The sequence below is a fragment of the Apiotrichum porosum genome (genome assembly GCF_003942205.1).
Source record: "Apiotrichum porosum strain DSM 27194 chromosome Unknown scaffold_2, whole genome shotgun sequence".
Lineage (NCBI taxonomy): Eukaryota > Fungi > Basidiomycota > Tremellomycetes > Trichosporonales > Trichosporonaceae > Apiotrichum > Apiotrichum porosum.
The window spans coordinates 312,569-327,791 of NW_021167109.1; the positions used below are offsets into that span (position 1 = coordinate 312,569).

Here is a 15,223-nt window from a genome sequence, read left to right on the forward strand (position 1 = left end):
TCACCATCCAACTTCAGAGATCAGCAGCAGCAGCCAGGGCGGGGCGGGCGGAGGCGATTATCTTTTTGTATTTATTTTACATTTACTCCCAAATGGTCACGTGATCAAGACGACCGAGCGTCCACGGCCCCACCGGCAGGGACGGCGCGCGTCATCCGTTCGGCCAGAGCGATGGTGGGCCGCTTGGCGGCTTGGTGTAAGAGATGGAAACAGCCCGTCTGTCGAGTAAAATATTGGCTATTTGCGCAGCTCTTGTCCATCTCCACCTTTCAACCATGGTCGCCCTCATGCAGCCAGCACGCACCGCATCGCGCGCAATCGCCTCGTCGTCGCGTACGCAGCGCGTCCGCACCCTCGCAAGCGTCCGCGATGCGCCAGTGCAGGCCGCCAAGCCGTGAGTCGTTTGGTGCCTCGGACATGACATGAACCTGGTACTAACGCGTAACAGCCCCACAGGTGAACGCGTTCTGTGGCGATAAATCAACTGACCTTTACCAGCTGTCGTCATGATGAACATGGGCGGCCCGTCGACTGTGAGTCTTTGCAGCCCAGTGCAATTGGTTTGAGAATGACGCTCACAAACTCTAGCTTCCCGAGGTTGGCGACTTCTTGTCACGTCTGTTTCACGACAACGACTTGATTCAGCTGCCCATGCAGCCGATTCTCGCACCCATCATTGCCAAGCGCCGTACACCAAAGATTGAAGAGCAGTACAAGGAGATTGGTGGAGGTTCGCCCATTCTCCGCTGGACAAAACAGCAGGGCGAGGAGATGTGTGCACTGCTCGACGAGCTCAACCCCGAGAGCGCGCCGCACAAGCCATACGTCGCGTTCCGTTACGCCCAGCCGCTCACCGAGACGGCCCTTGAGGAGATGCGTGCCGACGGTGTTACCCGCGCGGTGGCGTTTACACAGTACCCCCAGTACTCTTGCAGCACGACTGGCTCGTCATTGAACGAGCTGCTCAAGGTCGGCAAGAAGACTGGCTGGGGTGTCAACGGCGAGGTCGAGTGGTCGTTCATTGACCGTTGGGCTGGCAACGTCGGTCTTGCGACGGCCTTTGCCGAGAACATTCGCAAGGCTCTCGAGCAGTACCCTCCCGAGCGCCGCGACGACGTCGTCCTCATGTTCTCGGCCCACTCGCTGCCCATTGAAATCGTCAAGTGAGTAACATTCTGGTGGCAGGCAACTGACCCGACAGCCGCGGTGACACGTACACCACCGAGGTTGCGGCCACTGTGCAGAAGGTGATGGAGGAGCTCAACTTCTCCAACCCGTACCGCCTCACGTGGCAGTCCAAGGTCGGCCCCAAGACCTGGCAGGGCCCTCAGACCGCCCGGTCCATCGAGGGCCTGGCCAAGCTTGGCAAGAAGGATATCTGCCTCGTCCCCATCGCATTCACCAGCGACCACATTGAGACCCTCTTCGAGCTTGACATTGAGGTCAAGGAGGACGCCGACAAGCTCGGCGTCACGCTCACCCGTGCCGAGTCGCTCAACGCCTCGCCCATCTTCATCCGTGCCCTGGCCGACATTGCCAGCAAGCACCTGTCCGACTACAGCGCTGGCAAGATCGGCCCTGCCAGCAAGCAGGTCGCCCTCCGTTGCCAGCAGTGCACCAACCCAAAATGCGAGCGCACCAAGAACTGGATCGCCAACGGTGGCAAGCTGGAATAGATTGTACACATGGTCACATAGCATTTACCTCTCCTCTCAAAGTGCATGCAAAATATCACAACAGTGTGAGACTAGGGCGCGCCGGCTCCTGGGTCTCGTGTGGCTCCTCTAGTTCCTCGTCCAGCTTCTGGGCCTCGCGGAGCACCTCCCGTTCGAGGCTGAGCCACTCCTGCCTGTCGACCTGTTTCATTGCTGTACGGTAGAATGCCATTTTCTTGGCAGTGGCGCCCGCCTTTGGCGCTGAAAACAGAGAATGCACGTCCGCGAGGACGAGAGCGACAAGCGGTGGATCCGTCGTGATAGGTGGGTGCAGCATGCCGGCGGCAATCTGCAACAGCCTAACCAGCGCAGCTGCGGGAGGCTGCTCACCGTCGCGGCCAACCCGTTCCCAAACAGCTCCCCAGGCCGCACGCGCGCTCTCGTAACGTACAGTTGAGCGAGCCTCGAGGAAGGGAAGAAGAGACTGTAGTTCGTCCTTGACTTCGACTGTGCCAACTCGTTGTTCCGCTAGGTATTCTTCGGAAAGAGAGGGGAGGCGGAAGGAAAGGAGAGTGCTCGTGTACGCCAAGCTGATTGTCAGTTGTGCACCTACAGTGGCGGACAACTCACCATAGCGCCAGGAGGTTGTACCCCAGCTTAATCCCCACACCGGGCGGTGGGTTGATGGAATCCGTTGCCGCCGTATCAATGTCTGCCGGCGGCGACGCATACGCCTCGGCCTCGTCGTCCAGCTCGCCCGCTTCCCACCAGGGCAGAACGGAAGGTAAAGGCGGTTCGTCATTGTCGTCGCCGCCCTCCTCGCCTTCACCAGCTGCGAGCGCCGACTCCAGAAGCTCCTTTGCAGACTCTGACTCCGGGTTCTTGATCGCAGCCAGAAAAGCATCACGGTGCGCCTGCGGCAGAAGACGAAGCAGTGCGTTCGAGTCAATGTCCTCTGGTGGGTTAGCCGGGCGCACGTCCTGTTAAACCCTCACCAAGGTCGACACCGTCCAGAGCAGCTGCGAGGTCGTCGTCGTCATCAGAGTCTTCTTCCAGCGCGGCCATGACGTCGTCTCCCTCGGCGGCGGCATCCTCAAAGCGCCTCAGCATATCCATCATACGCCTCTTCTCCTCCAGCTCGGCCTTGGGGTCTGCCGCAATCTGGTCCACGACTGTCGAGCGGTAGAATGGCTCTGAGCATTGCGTGTGGGACTACTACAGTCAGATATCTCGCTAGATTCATTTGACTGACCTGGTCACGAAAACATGCCAACGAGCAGTACGGGACGTTGCATCGCGGGCAGGTGTAGTGGCTGTCCTTGGATCGACAACTGTACGCGCGTAAGCCACTGCCCTTTATTCTCTCGCACCACCGACAACGATCACGTACATTCCGCACACTTTGACCGGGGCATCGGCACCCTTCTTGGGCTTTGGGACGTCGAACGGTAGACGAATCTGCTTTGGTTTTGGTTGACGGATGGACATTGCTGGGTGGCGAGAGTGTGGGGGCAATGTCAAGAACCGTGTGGAGGCGGATGGAATTTTGGGTCAACAAATCGTCATCGATCGTTTCTTTCCTGCGTTGTCCCACTTCTCCACCACCACCTTCTTTCAACATGCCCGCTGCGCCGCCTCTCGCGTTCGCGACGCTCGCAGAGCCCCTCCCCTCCAAGCCGTACATTGTCGGCATCACGCCCACGTCGCTGTCCAACCACCTGGTCCTGCAGCACGCGGCCCCCGAGCTCACTCTGGCCGACAACCAGACTCTCAAGGCCGTCGACCAACTCAAGGGCGTCCACACCCAGCCCATTACCGGCGTCGTTTGTGAGGCTGGCAGCATCTGGTCGTCTTCCAAGGATGCTACTATTGTGCGCTGGGACGAGCGTTCTCGCCGCCCAGCTACGACCGTTAAGGGTGAGCTTTAAGGTCCTTGGCGCCGCAAGCTAACGTCGGCAGCGTTCGTCCGTAAGGCCCTCCCGGTCACAGCCCTCGCCGTGAGCGACTCGGACCACCTCGTGATCGGTGGTACCGAACTCGTCAGCTCTGAAGCTCACATTCTCTTTTGGTGGGTGTTCACGTCTTAGGGATGCTAACCCACAAAGGGACACGCGCAACCCGAACCAGCCGGCTTACAAGCACGCCTCGACGCACGCCGACGACATTACCCACCTCTCCCTCCTCCCGCCCACGCAGTCATGGCAGGCCTCTGCTCCAGGCCACAAGCTTCCCTCCCGCCTCCTCCTCTCGGCATCGACCGACGGCTGCGTCGCGCTCTCGGACCTCCGCGAGACGGACGAGGACGAGGCCCTCCAGTGCGCTGAGAACTGGAACCAGTCCGTCGCGGCCGCAGGCGCGTACGAGCACAAGGGGCGTATGGGCATTTGGGCCCGCAGCGACATGGACAACATGGCCATGTGGGGTGTGGGCATTAGCGACGACTCGGAGGGTGAGCTCGAGTTTAACAACCTCCAAGAGGTCCAGTCGGCCCAGTTCAAGTTTAAGGACTTCAACACCCCGCAGGAGGGGCCCAGCGTTGTCAACCCCGTCGGAACGGAGAAGCCATACCCTGCCCAGCTCAAGACAGAGTACCTCATCGACGTGTGCCCCTCGCTCGGTGTCGGCAAGTCGTTTGCCCCCATGGTCGGCGTGGGCACCAACGAGTGAGTCTTGCGTTGAATTCCTACAATGGCTTGTCTCACCACCCCACTAACTCTACCACAGCGGCAACATTGTCCTCCAGCACTCGGCCGGTGCGGGCGAGTACGCGCCCTCGGCATTCTTCGTGTCTGGGCCCGGCGCTCGCGGCCACAAGGACGTCGTGCGGTGCATGTATCACGCGCAGCGCGACGAGGCCCTGTACACCGGCAGCGAGGACGGTGTGCTTGCCGGCTGGTCCCTGTCTTCCCTGCCGCGTTTGGTTGTTGGTGACCCGGCCATTGACGATGATGGAGGCGATGGCCGTGAGGATATCGACAGCGACAATTCCGACGACGAGGAGAGCGAGATTGAGACGGAGGAGAGCGACAGGAGCGACAACGACGAGGACGACATGGACGTCGACGAGGGACCCCGCTCGGGACCTGTCCTTGGCGGTGGCCGTGCAAAGGAGGAGAGGAAGGACAAGCGTAAGGGCAAGCGCCATGCGCCGTACTAGATAGGAGATGCAGTGTATCTAGAGCTAGAGGGCCGGACAGTTGCCGGAGGCTGCCACTGTGAGCATGAGGCAGATGACACGTTTGCCGCCGCCACTGCCACTGACCACGAGTTTTGCTGCTGCTCATTGCTCGCTTCCGTTCAAGCCAATGCATACCCTTTTTTGGGTTAAGCACGCTATATATATATTCTCTATGGACGCACGATGCAACTTTGGGGGAGGGGGAGGGGGAAGGGGAGGTATGGACACAGCGGCGGCACGCGCATTCTTCTTCGTTCGCACCGCCTAATTCCTACAGAAACACTTTTACGCCAAGCCGTTTCGAAAAAGAAAGCAAAAGGGAGAGAGGGTGGGTGGGGTAGGACCAGCGCACAATATAATCCGTTCAAGGCGGGGTGGGGCGGAGTGGTTTACTGCTGGAGCTGGGCAAGGAGGACGGAGCGGTCCTGGGGCGAGAGCGACTCGAGGATACGCTGGAAGCCCTCCATGACACCACGCTGGTTGGTCGAGGCCCAGGCGACGACATTGTCCGAGCAGTACGCGTCGCGGACCTGCTGGACAAAGTCCTCGACGGCGTCGCCCGACTTCTCGAGGAAGGCAGCGACCTCGGCGTCGTCGGTGAGCTCGGTGGGGACAAGCTGCTCGAACATCTCCTTGCGCTCGGGGTAGGTGAGGTTGGGGTTGGCGGCCGAGAGCTTCTTCATGATGCGAACCTCGGACAGCTTGCGGCGCAGCGACCAGTAGATGGTACGACGCGAGTTGACCCAGTCGACGGGCTTGCAGTCGGCCTTGGCGGCCATGCGGCCCGAGCGGTCGTGGAGGTCGGCAAACTCGACGGCGACCTGGTGGAACGAGGGGCCGAGGTGCTTCTCGCGCGCCTCGAGGGCGACGGTAGCCTCCTTCTTCTGCTCGGCGGTGGCCTTGGGGTCGTCGACGGCAGCCTTGAGGCGGGCGTACTCGGGGTCGAGACGGGCCATGGTGGCCTGGATCCTGGGCTTGCGGTACTTGACCTCGACAATACCCTCGGGCTCGAGGACACCACCGCGCGACTCGTTGTCGACCATCATCGACATGTACTCGGGGTTGATCGAGGGGTCGAGCACGACCCAGGCACCACCACGGAGTTCACCGTTGGGGACAAGGTAGACAATGATGGGCTGCTTGTAGCTGCTGAGGCCGTCGACAATCTTGGCACCCTCCTTGAGGATGGCCTGGAGCATGTCCGACATACCACCCGAGAAGCCACGGAAGTTGGCAAACAGGATGAGAGGGAGACCCTCACGGTTGGCGTCCTCAATGGCAGTGGCAGTCTTGCGCGAGCTGTCAGGGAACCAGACAGTACCGGCGAGAGCGACCTTGGACTCGGTCGAGTTCTCGTTGGCAGGGTCGGCGGGGTCGACACGCTCAATGGTGCGGGTCTCGGCAGCAATGACAGCAACGGGGATACCGTTGAGGCGACCACGACCAGTGACAATGGTCTGCGCCCAACCGCCCATGGTCTCGAACCACGAGCCACGGTCAAGAACACCGTTCTGGAAGGTCTCGACACCGTCGACCTCCTCGACGCAACCAGCGATAAAGTTGCGGGGGTCGTAAGGGCCCTTGGTGGGCTTCCAGTCGACGTTGCGGTCCCAAGAGTCGCCAGTGGGGAGGATGGGGATGGCAGAGCCCTTCTTGGCGGGGATGTAGGTCAGGTAGTTGATGATCTGCAGGGCACCGTCGAGGTCCGAACCGGCGGTCAAGTGCGAGATACCGTTCTTGTACATGATCTGGGGACCACCAAGCTGGATGTTCGAGGTGTAGACCTCCTTGCCGAGAACCTTGTTAATGGCCTGGGCACCAGTGAGGATGATGGGCTGGCTCTCGACCTGGACGACACGCTGGCCGAGACGGACGAGGTAGGCACCAATACCGACCGAACGGGCGGTGACCATAGAGATGGTGAAGATGTCGTCGTAGGCGCGCGAAGTCTCACCGGCAATGAGACCCGAACCCTTGAGACACTCGACACCGAGGCCGTCCTTGAGACCGATGATGGCGGTAATCTTGTGGCGGCGCTCGCCGTCAACCTCAATCTCGTCGGTGATGACAGAGCCCTCGCCCATGGCGTTGAGCTTGTCAAGGCTGGCAGGGGTGAGGTAGAGGTAGTCGAAGCCCTTCTCGGGCTTGCCGACCTCGCGCCAGGCAACGTCAAAGAGAGCCATGACCTCGTCGGCGAGACCGATACGGGCACCCGAGTTGGCCGACAAGTAGACACGGGGGAGACCGTGCTTGCGAGCGTACTGGGTAGCCTTGTAGAAGTACTCGTCCTCGGCGGGGCCGAACGAACCAATCTGGTAGGTGATGTCGTTGGAGATGACAACAATGCGACGGCCCTTGGGGTACTCGGGGGTCTTCATGGTGTAGACCCACGCGACCATACCGCAGGTGTTGAGTCCCGGGGGACGGGCAACCTCGACAAGCTCACCGTGCTCGTCAACAACGAGCTCAGCGGCCGAGAGGAGGTCCGAGGGGACCTTGACGTTGGGGAGGGCCTGCTGGACCTGGTGCCAAACCTTGTCGACGGCCTGACGGAAGAGGTCGGGGAAGTCGTAGACGTAGGTGGTGCCGATGACGTGAGCCTGGTAACGACGGGGCTGGAGCGACTCCTTGGTCGAGTAGGGGAAGTTGACGGGCTGGAGGTGGAACTGGCCCTGGTCGCCGATCGACTTGAGGATCATGTTGCCCTTCTCGTTGGCGACCTCCTGGTACGCCTCGTACTTGACGACGAAGCCCGAAACGTTCTCGATGAACGCACGGATGGGGAGGATGTTGCCCTCGTCGTCCTCGATGACAACGCGGATCTCAGCCTGGGTGACACGGAGGCGCCAGAGACGCTTGCCGTGGCGCTCAATGAAGCCAGCAAGGGCCTCCTGGACGTCCTCGAAAGTGACGTTGAGCGAGTAGACGCAGTTGACCGAGATGTGGTTGCAGTCGGCCTGGCGGTACTCGGACATGGAGATCTCAAGGGTGTCGAGAATGTCACCGACGAGGCGGTCAGTCTCCGAGATGAGGTACTCGGTCTGCTTCATCTGGCCGACGAAGCGGCCAGGGCGGAGAAGAGCGCGGACGAAGAAACGAACGTCCGAAGTGTTCTCACGGCCAACAGCGTGGTAGACGTGGATCTGGCGGTTGCCCGAGCGCAAGGGGGAGATCTTGAAGTTGGACAGGCGGCTGAGCTCGAGCTGGTAGGCGAAGGCGGGCTCAATGTTGCGGATAGCCTGCTCCTCGCGCCACGAGCCGTCGGCGCTCTCGCGGAGAGTGACGTACGAAGGGTACGAGTCGGGGCGGCAGATGAGGAACGAAATACGACGGATACCAACACCGACGACCTGCTCCTTGTACTTGTTGGTGAGCTCGGTGAAGGCGAGGTTGAGGTCCTGGTCGGTCATGTCCTGGTCCTCCTTGCCGAAGAGGCGGAGGGCGACGTTGAGGACGTGAGGGTGACGGGCGCTGTGGCCGTACTTCTCGACAAACTCGTCGTGGTCAAAGACGGGGTAACGCGACAGGAGGCCGGGGAAGCCAGCCTTGAGGGGCTCGAGCGACGAGTACGAGGTCATGAGACCGAAGCGGAGGGGCTCCTGCTTGACGTGAACAATGTAGTTCAGGTCGCTGACTGAGGCAATGCGAGTAATGTCGCGCGACGAGTCGACACGGGGGGTCGAGGCGTCGTGGCCGGGGCCACCCATCTTGAAGCGCCAGGTGACAATGTTGGCCTCGCTGTTGGGGCCGACGGGCTCGTAGTCGAGGGCAAGGACGTTGTAGACGCGGTAAGCACGGCGAATGTAGACCTCAAGGGCGGCAAGGACGACCCAAGGGTCGGGGTGCTCGAAGAAGGTCGAGAGAACGTCGAAGACGGTGTAGCGCGAGTCGGTAACCTCCTTGAGGAGGTCGCTCGAGGGCAGGCGGTGGCCGCTGCCCGAGTCACCGTAGTACGAGGTGGTGACCGAAGCCTTGAGGATCTTCTCAAGCTGGCCGTAACGCTCCTCGTAGGTGGGGAGCGAGCCCACAATGAGGACCTCCTTGGCCTTGAGGGCGACCTTGGAAGTGGGGCGGCCCTCGAGCTCGGCCATGCGACCAAGGGCCTTGTGAACGCCAGACTCGGTGGTCATGGACGACTTGGGCGACTCGGCCTTGACGAGGTCAAGGACGGCAAAGATGAGCTTGGCCTTGGACGCGGCCTTGCTGTGCGAGAGCACGAGCTTGACAACGGCGTCGAGGTCCTTGTTGTCCTCACGGAGCTTGAGCACGATCTCCTCCTGAGTGTGGGTCGTGTCGGTGAAGGGCTCCTCAATCTCGGAGAAGTAGTTGAGGAGGTCGGCGTAAATCTGCCACTCGTGGACCTTGAGGCCGTAGGTGAAGGCGTCGATGAGGACCTCGAGGGGAGCAATGGCGTTGGTAACGGCCTGGCGCTCCTTGTAGTCGACGTGCTCCTCGATAAAGTTCGAAATGACACGCTTGAGCTTGGTCGAGGGGAACTCGAGCTGCGAGGTGCGGCAGGTGTCAATGATGCTACGGACCTCATCCTCGAGCTTCTGGGGGATACGGCCCGAAAGCGTGGAGAGGACGTCCTGGGCGTTGGCGTAAGGGAGGTCGGCGTCGCGGAGCTGGGAGGTGACCAGGCGGAGCGAGGGGAGGACCTGAGCGCTGTTGTCGTAACCAGCGAGGTTGTCGTAGAGAATCTCGAGGTGCTCGCGGAGGAGCTGGTGAGGCTTGGTGCCGTAGCGGCCGTTCTTGAGCTCAAAGGTGGGGAGGAGGCCCTCGAAGGGCTTGGCAAACTTGACCTTGGTGGGGTCGTCGAGGGTGAGGATACCGAGGAGCTCACCCTGGGCGAGCTGCTGGCCGGGCTGCTTCATGAACTGGACGATACCAGACTCGGTGGCAGTGACGGGCATGATCATCTTCATGACCTCAATCTCGGCGTAGGCGTCGCCAGAGTCGACGTGCTCGCCCGACTCGATGAGGTAGCGGACAAGCTTACCGGGCGAGGGGGAGCGGAGCTGAGTGGGGTCACGCTCGTCCTCGATCATGCAGGTCTTGGAGTCGACTGAGAGGACCATGGCGCCAACCTCCTCGCGGTAGTAGACAGTGTGCGAGGCACCCTCAAGCGAGATGAGGAGACCACCGTCCGAGAGGGGACGGACACCGACGTAGATACGGCCACCGTTCAAGAAGAGAGTGAACTGGAGGGGAGCCGACTTGGCCATGGCGAACGAGTAGCGAACACCGTCGTAGATGAACTCGGTCTTGAAGAAGGTCTGAAGGACATCCTTGGAAGGGATCTGACCGCGGTCAAGGATCGACTTGTACTTGGTGACACAGGCCTCGTAGGCGACCTGGGCCTTGACAACGGCACCGCAGACAACAGCGATGGTGGTGTCGGGGCGCTCCGAGGTCATGCCCTCGGCGATAAGGCCGTCGAGCCACTGGGTGGTGAGAGTGTTGTCCTCAAACTCGGGCTTCTCGAGCAGCTTGATGAGGTACTCGACGGTGGTGCGGAATTCACCACGAATCGAGAGTTCCTTGAGAGCGACGACCATCGACTTGCGGGCCTCGCTACGCTCCATGCCGTAGGCGAAGATGTGGCCGAACTGAGAGTCGGCGAACTCGTGGAGACCACCGGCAGCAGAGACCGAGAAGTAACCCCAGACGTTCGAGTTGGAGCGGAAGTTGAGCTCAGTAAGAGCACCGGACGAGGGCTTGAAGCCGGCGTCGGGGTTCTCACCGGTGATACGGCACGCAATAACGTGACCCTTGGGCTTGGGCTTGCGCTGGGTGTGCGCAGACTCGGGCTTGGTGCCGTCAAAGTCAATCTCGGTGACGCCGTGGGGGTCCATGCCGTAGAGGGTACGGATGTCGCGGATGCGGTGGAGGGGGATACCCATGGCAACCTGGAGCTGGATGGCGGGAATGTTGCATCCCGAAACCATCTCAGTCGTGGGGTGCTCGACCTGGAGACGGGGGTTGAGCTCGAGGAAGTAGAACTTGTTGTCCTCGTGCGAGAACAGGTACTCGACGGTACCAGCCGACACGTAGCCGACGAGCTTGGCGAGACGGACGGCCGCCTTCTCCATCTCCTCGAACGTGTCGGGCTTGGCGATGGTGACGGGGGCCTCCTCAATGATCTTCTGGTGGCGACGCTGGACCGAGCAGTCACGGCCAAAGAGGGAAATGGCGTTACCGTACTGGTCGGCCATGAGCTGAACCTCGAGGTGGCGGGCAGCCGAGGCGAGCTTCATAACAAAGATAGGCGAGCCAGGCACCTCGGAGGCGACGGCCTGGAACGAAACCTTGAACTTCTCGGGGTCTTCGACCTTGCGAATACCCTTACCACCACCACCCTCAGAGGCCTTGATCATGACGGGGTAGCCAATGGTCTCGGCGCGGGCGAGACCCTCCTCCCACGAGTTGACGCAGGCCTCCTGGTAGGCCACGTCGGGGACAGTAACGAAACCCTGGGGAGAGAGCTCGGTCTCGGCGATGCCGGTACCGGACCACGGCATGCAGGGGACGTCGGCCGACTGAGCGACAATGGTCGACGAAATCTTGTCACCAAGCGAACGCATGGCGGAACCGGGGGGACCGATGAAGATGATATTGGACTTGGCGAGGAGCTCGGGGAGACGGGGGTTCTCCGACGCGTGACCCCTGGGGTGGATCGTCAGCAAAAGCAAAAAATAGGGGAAAAAAGACTGAGAAATTCGTGCACAGAGTCACCGGTAACCATGCGCAGAGCAGAGCCAAGCACAAAGTACCGGCAGTACCGGCGTCGCAGGATTAAACCAAGACTCACCAACCAGCCCAGACGGCGTGGACGCCAGCGCGCTCGGCAACGTCAACAATGAGGTCGACGTTGGCGTAGTTGTTGTTGTTGCTTCCGCCGGGAACCTCGACGTAGCGGTCGGCCATACGAATGTACTCGGCGTTGATACGCAGGTCATCGGGGGTGGCCATGGCAGTGAACTCGATCATGCGGTCTTTTGGGACGTCAGCAGCGTCCTAGCAAGTGTTTTGCCCGCGTCCTGCGGTGAGGGGGGAGAAGAAGCTTACCAGAGCCAAAGGTCTCGTAAGACCACTTGCGGACGGAACGAATTTCCTTGACGGCACCGATACCATTGTTGGCAATAAGGACCTGAACCGTGAGAAACAGGACCGCCAACGAGAGATCTAGCTACAACAGCTGTTACGCACCTTGGTCACAACACTGTGACCGCCCTGGGACTTGACAAAGTCGGTTACCCGACCGGAGGGAGCGACGCCAATCGGGTTGGAGCCTGGTGGAGGTGGAGTGTGGGGCCGCCGACAGCGACGAGCGAGCGGAAAAATGACGATTCAGACAAGGTTAAACGCGATGGGAATGTAAAGGAGAAGCAGGAGGGGTAGGTGGTCAGCTTTCATGGTTCTCGTGGACGTTTGTCGTCGCCGTTGACATGGACCGTTCGCATCATCCCCAAAATTGGGGATATGTGGGCCAGGGGTTACTCACCGATGAACTGCGCGACACGACTGTGGTCGTACTGTCCGGCGCCGCCGTTGGCGGGAGCGCCGCTAGTGGCAACAGAGGCCATGGTTGCTAGATTGCTACTTGATAGATAGATTGGCCCAGATAGGTCTTTGGGTCAACGGGTGGTTTGGAGACCTCTGGTCCGGGGCTATACACGCTCGGTGTGGTGCGGGGTGCGATGAGGCGCCGCGAGAGGCCGAAAGTTGAAAGGTGGAGGGGGGGAGAGAGAGAGAGAGAATGGAGGGGAGCAAGGCGAAAGGTCAGGTGGTGACGGCTCCTACTCCTATCCTTGACTTGGTGTAGTGAAGAGATAGTTGACAGGTGAGGTGGGGAGAAAGGAGAACGGGTTGCAACGGCCACAGGTGTAAGTATCAGGTGCGCGCGCGCACCGGCGGCGGAGGGGATGTGATGACCGCCGCAAGGAAACCCCATCAACCGGGAAATGCTCCCGCGGCCCGCCCCGCCCACGCAGTGTCTGGGTGGAAGAATACCACGTTAATTCGCCTGCAACCGCCGCCGGTGTGGGAGCGCGCGCTCGTCCAAACCCTCCACCCCCACCAGAAACAGCGACGGCGGCCAGAACTCCCCAACGCTGGGCCAAGTCGGCACACGCTCTCGCCCTTGGAGCCTGCGGGCCCTGGCTAGTCCCCCCCCCCTCCCCCTCGTCTCTCTCTCTCCCTCTCGCTCGTTCCAGGAACCCCCTCCACATGGACAACGGGCCAACCCCACCGTGAATGAAAAGAGACCCATCGCCATCCTGTCAAAACGAAAGGGCGAAAGGGCGGGCCCACTGGCCACTGCGACCAAAGCTGTTGCTCGGCTCTATCGGGACCCATCGGATCTACTCTGACCCACGGTGTAATCGCAGTGAACGTCATCATAGAGCCGCCGACGGTTGGGGGAAATGTATACATTCTCATATCTGGACAACAAAAATGGGGAAGAGGAACAGACCGGTTCAGTAGGCCGGTAATCACGAGGCGAACCTCGCCAAAAATCGGGACCTCATCAAGAGGCCGAAAAAACAAGGGGATGGTGTGTGTGCGTGTGTGCATGGTGGTGGTTGCGCCCAATCTCAAGCAACACTTCAGTCACCACGGCCACGACGGCCACGACCAGTCTGAGAGCCTTGGATGCGAGCCCAGTCGCTGTCGCGCTCCAGCAAGCTGGCCTCCTCCATGCGCTTCATATCGTTGAGAGCCTTGCCGAGGACCCAGCCAGATTGAGCACCGGCGCCACGTTTCCCACCCGTCGTCGCTGGGGCAGGGGCTTGCCCGCTCGCGATAGCCAGAGCAGCACTTGTGCCTGGGGCAGCACCCACATCGAGGTCCTTTTCAGCCGCCTTGCCTCGTGGTCCGCGCTTGCCAGTGGTGACACTGTAGCCCTGGGCAATGTTGAGGCGCTTGATCTCGAGCGACGACGTGTCGTGGTGCATAATGTCGTCCGTGCTGATGATGGCCAAGGCCGGCGCAAGCATCGAGTGGAGAAGCAGGTCGTTGGACTTTGCGGCGTCGTTGGGGCTAGACAGGCCAGATTCGGGCTGACTGCGGAGATTGAGGTTGGGGGTCGCACTCCTGCTCGACGAGCGGGGCTCGACGCGCGCACGGAACGGCATACGGCGTGGACGGGGCCGGGCCTGCGCCTCAAGGAGCGACTCTGCAGTGGTCGTCAGTTTCCATTGTACAAGGGAGGGTACGAGTGTGCAGCCGAGTGATGCCAGTCGGTGTCCGCATTTAAGGAAAGGTACTCACCAGTCACAATGTCACCACCTTCCTTCTCCTCGCGCAGTTTACGACGACGCTCCTCAACCAGGCTCAGCAGACGCTGGCGCAGCTGGTCGCGGGACTCCCAGTACATGCCTTCAATGTACTCGCGTTCACTCTCATACATCTTCGTTGCCTGGCTGACCCTGACGCGTCAGTGCGGTGGTGGAGGGACCGGTCACTCACTTGTAGTTGTAGTGGGTCTCGGCGGCCTGCAAGAAAGCATCACGCTCGACAGTCTTGGGGTAGAGGCGGAGGAGGTAGTGTGATGATGTAGGGGGTTGCGTGTTGACCAGCTTGTTCTCGTTGTGGTACTCCTTGTACTGCTGGGAGAATTTCCTGCACCCCGTCAGTCGTCATTTCAAGCAACCACTGTCATGTACGAGGTGTACGAGCTGTGCTAGCTCTGGCAGCTCCCACGACGCATACAGTGGCCTGTACGAGTATATTGGTGGCAAGGAGAAGGTGTGGGTTGATGGATGCAGGAAGACAAGTGCTCCTATTGTACTCACTCGTCACGGTTTGCCCAGCTCCCACTGTGGAGGAGCTCAATCTTGTTGACAGTCTCGCGACGCTTGCGGTCCCTCTTGGACTCTGCGTGTGCCGGGGGCAGGATGGTGGGGGGCTGCGATGGCCCTGGTGGGTACTTGGACATTGTGATATAGAGTGTTGTGACTTGTTGTAGGAGGGAGGTGTGGGTGGGTTGATCAACAGGAGACGAGAGGGTGGTTGTGCCGGGTTGGCCCACAACTGGCGCTGCTTGCGCAGGGCGCTCTCCGGCGGCGGCGGCAGGCGGCGGGTAACGAGGGCACACAAGATCAGATGTGTGGAGAACGCCATGATAACACGAAATCACACGTCACTGTTTCCCACGGTGGGTTTCGTTTTGCTTCTGCTGGTGGCGACCACCACATGACGCCCACACGGCGTGAGCCGCGCGCCCTGGGTGTGTTGCTGCGCCGCGCGCGCGCATGCGACCGAGACACTGCACACACACACACACACACACACACACGCACTCGTTGACCACCGCTTCTCCAACTCTTTGCTTCGCGCAATCCACAACTATCCACGTCGACAGATCTCCTCTCTTTCGATCTTTGAC

At 60.6% G+C, this 15,223-nt stretch overlaps 5 protein-coding genes across 5 annotated transcripts; 2 read left to right on the forward strand and 3 right to left on the reverse strand.

Moving 5' to 3' along the window:
* Nucleotides 1-515: 515 nt before the first annotated feature.
* On the forward strand, nt 516-1,676 carry HEM15 (ferrochelatase hem15; the record flags this gene model as incomplete). The annotated part of the gene is made up of 3 exons (XM_028619714.1): nt 516-533; nt 589-1,163; nt 1,202-1,676. The coding sequence occupies 3 exons, from the start codon at nt 516-518 to the stop codon at nt 1,674-1,676; spliced, it is 1,068 nt and encodes a 355-aa protein (XP_028478686.1).
* Nucleotides 1,677-1,731: 55 nt separating this feature from the next.
* EHS24_004087 (uncharacterized protein) lies at nt 1,732-3,143 on the reverse strand (the record flags this gene model as incomplete). The annotated part of the gene is made up of 5 exons (XM_028619715.1): nt 1,732-2,245; nt 2,286-2,610; nt 2,651-2,867; nt 2,908-2,986; nt 3,046-3,143. 5 exons carry the CDS (start codon nt 3,141-3,143, stop codon nt 1,732-1,734), a joined length of 1,233 nt encoding a protein of 410 aa, XP_028478687.1.
* A 131-nt stretch (nt 3,144-3,274) lies between these two features.
* Nucleotides 3,275-4,812, forward strand: EHS24_004088 (uncharacterized protein; the record flags this gene model as incomplete). Its single annotated transcript, XM_028619716.1, has 4 exons — nt 3,275-3,572; nt 3,615-3,723; nt 3,761-4,318; nt 4,380-4,812. The coding sequence occupies 4 exons, from the start codon at nt 3,275-3,277 to the stop codon at nt 4,810-4,812; spliced, it is 1,398 nt and encodes a 465-aa protein (XP_028478688.1).
* Nucleotides 4,813-5,222: 410 nt separating this feature from the next.
* ACC1 (acetyl-coenzyme-A carboxylase) lies at nt 5,223-12,419 on the reverse strand (the record flags this gene model as incomplete). Its single annotated transcript, XM_028619717.1, has 5 exons — nt 5,223-11,499; nt 11,645-11,828; nt 11,902-11,983; nt 12,043-12,125; nt 12,338-12,419. The coding sequence occupies 5 exons, from the start codon at nt 12,417-12,419 to the stop codon at nt 5,223-5,225; spliced, it is 6,708 nt and encodes a 2,235-aa protein (XP_028478689.1).
* Nucleotides 12,420-13,442: 1,023 nt separating this feature from the next.
* Nucleotides 13,443-14,773, reverse strand: EHS24_004090 (uncharacterized protein; the record flags this gene model as incomplete). Its single annotated transcript, XM_028619718.1, has 4 exons — nt 13,443-14,011; nt 14,107-14,264; nt 14,305-14,457; nt 14,631-14,773. 4 exons carry the CDS (start codon nt 14,771-14,773, stop codon nt 13,443-13,445), a joined length of 1,023 nt encoding a protein of 340 aa, XP_028478690.1.
* Nucleotides 14,774-15,223: the final 450 nt, after the last annotated feature.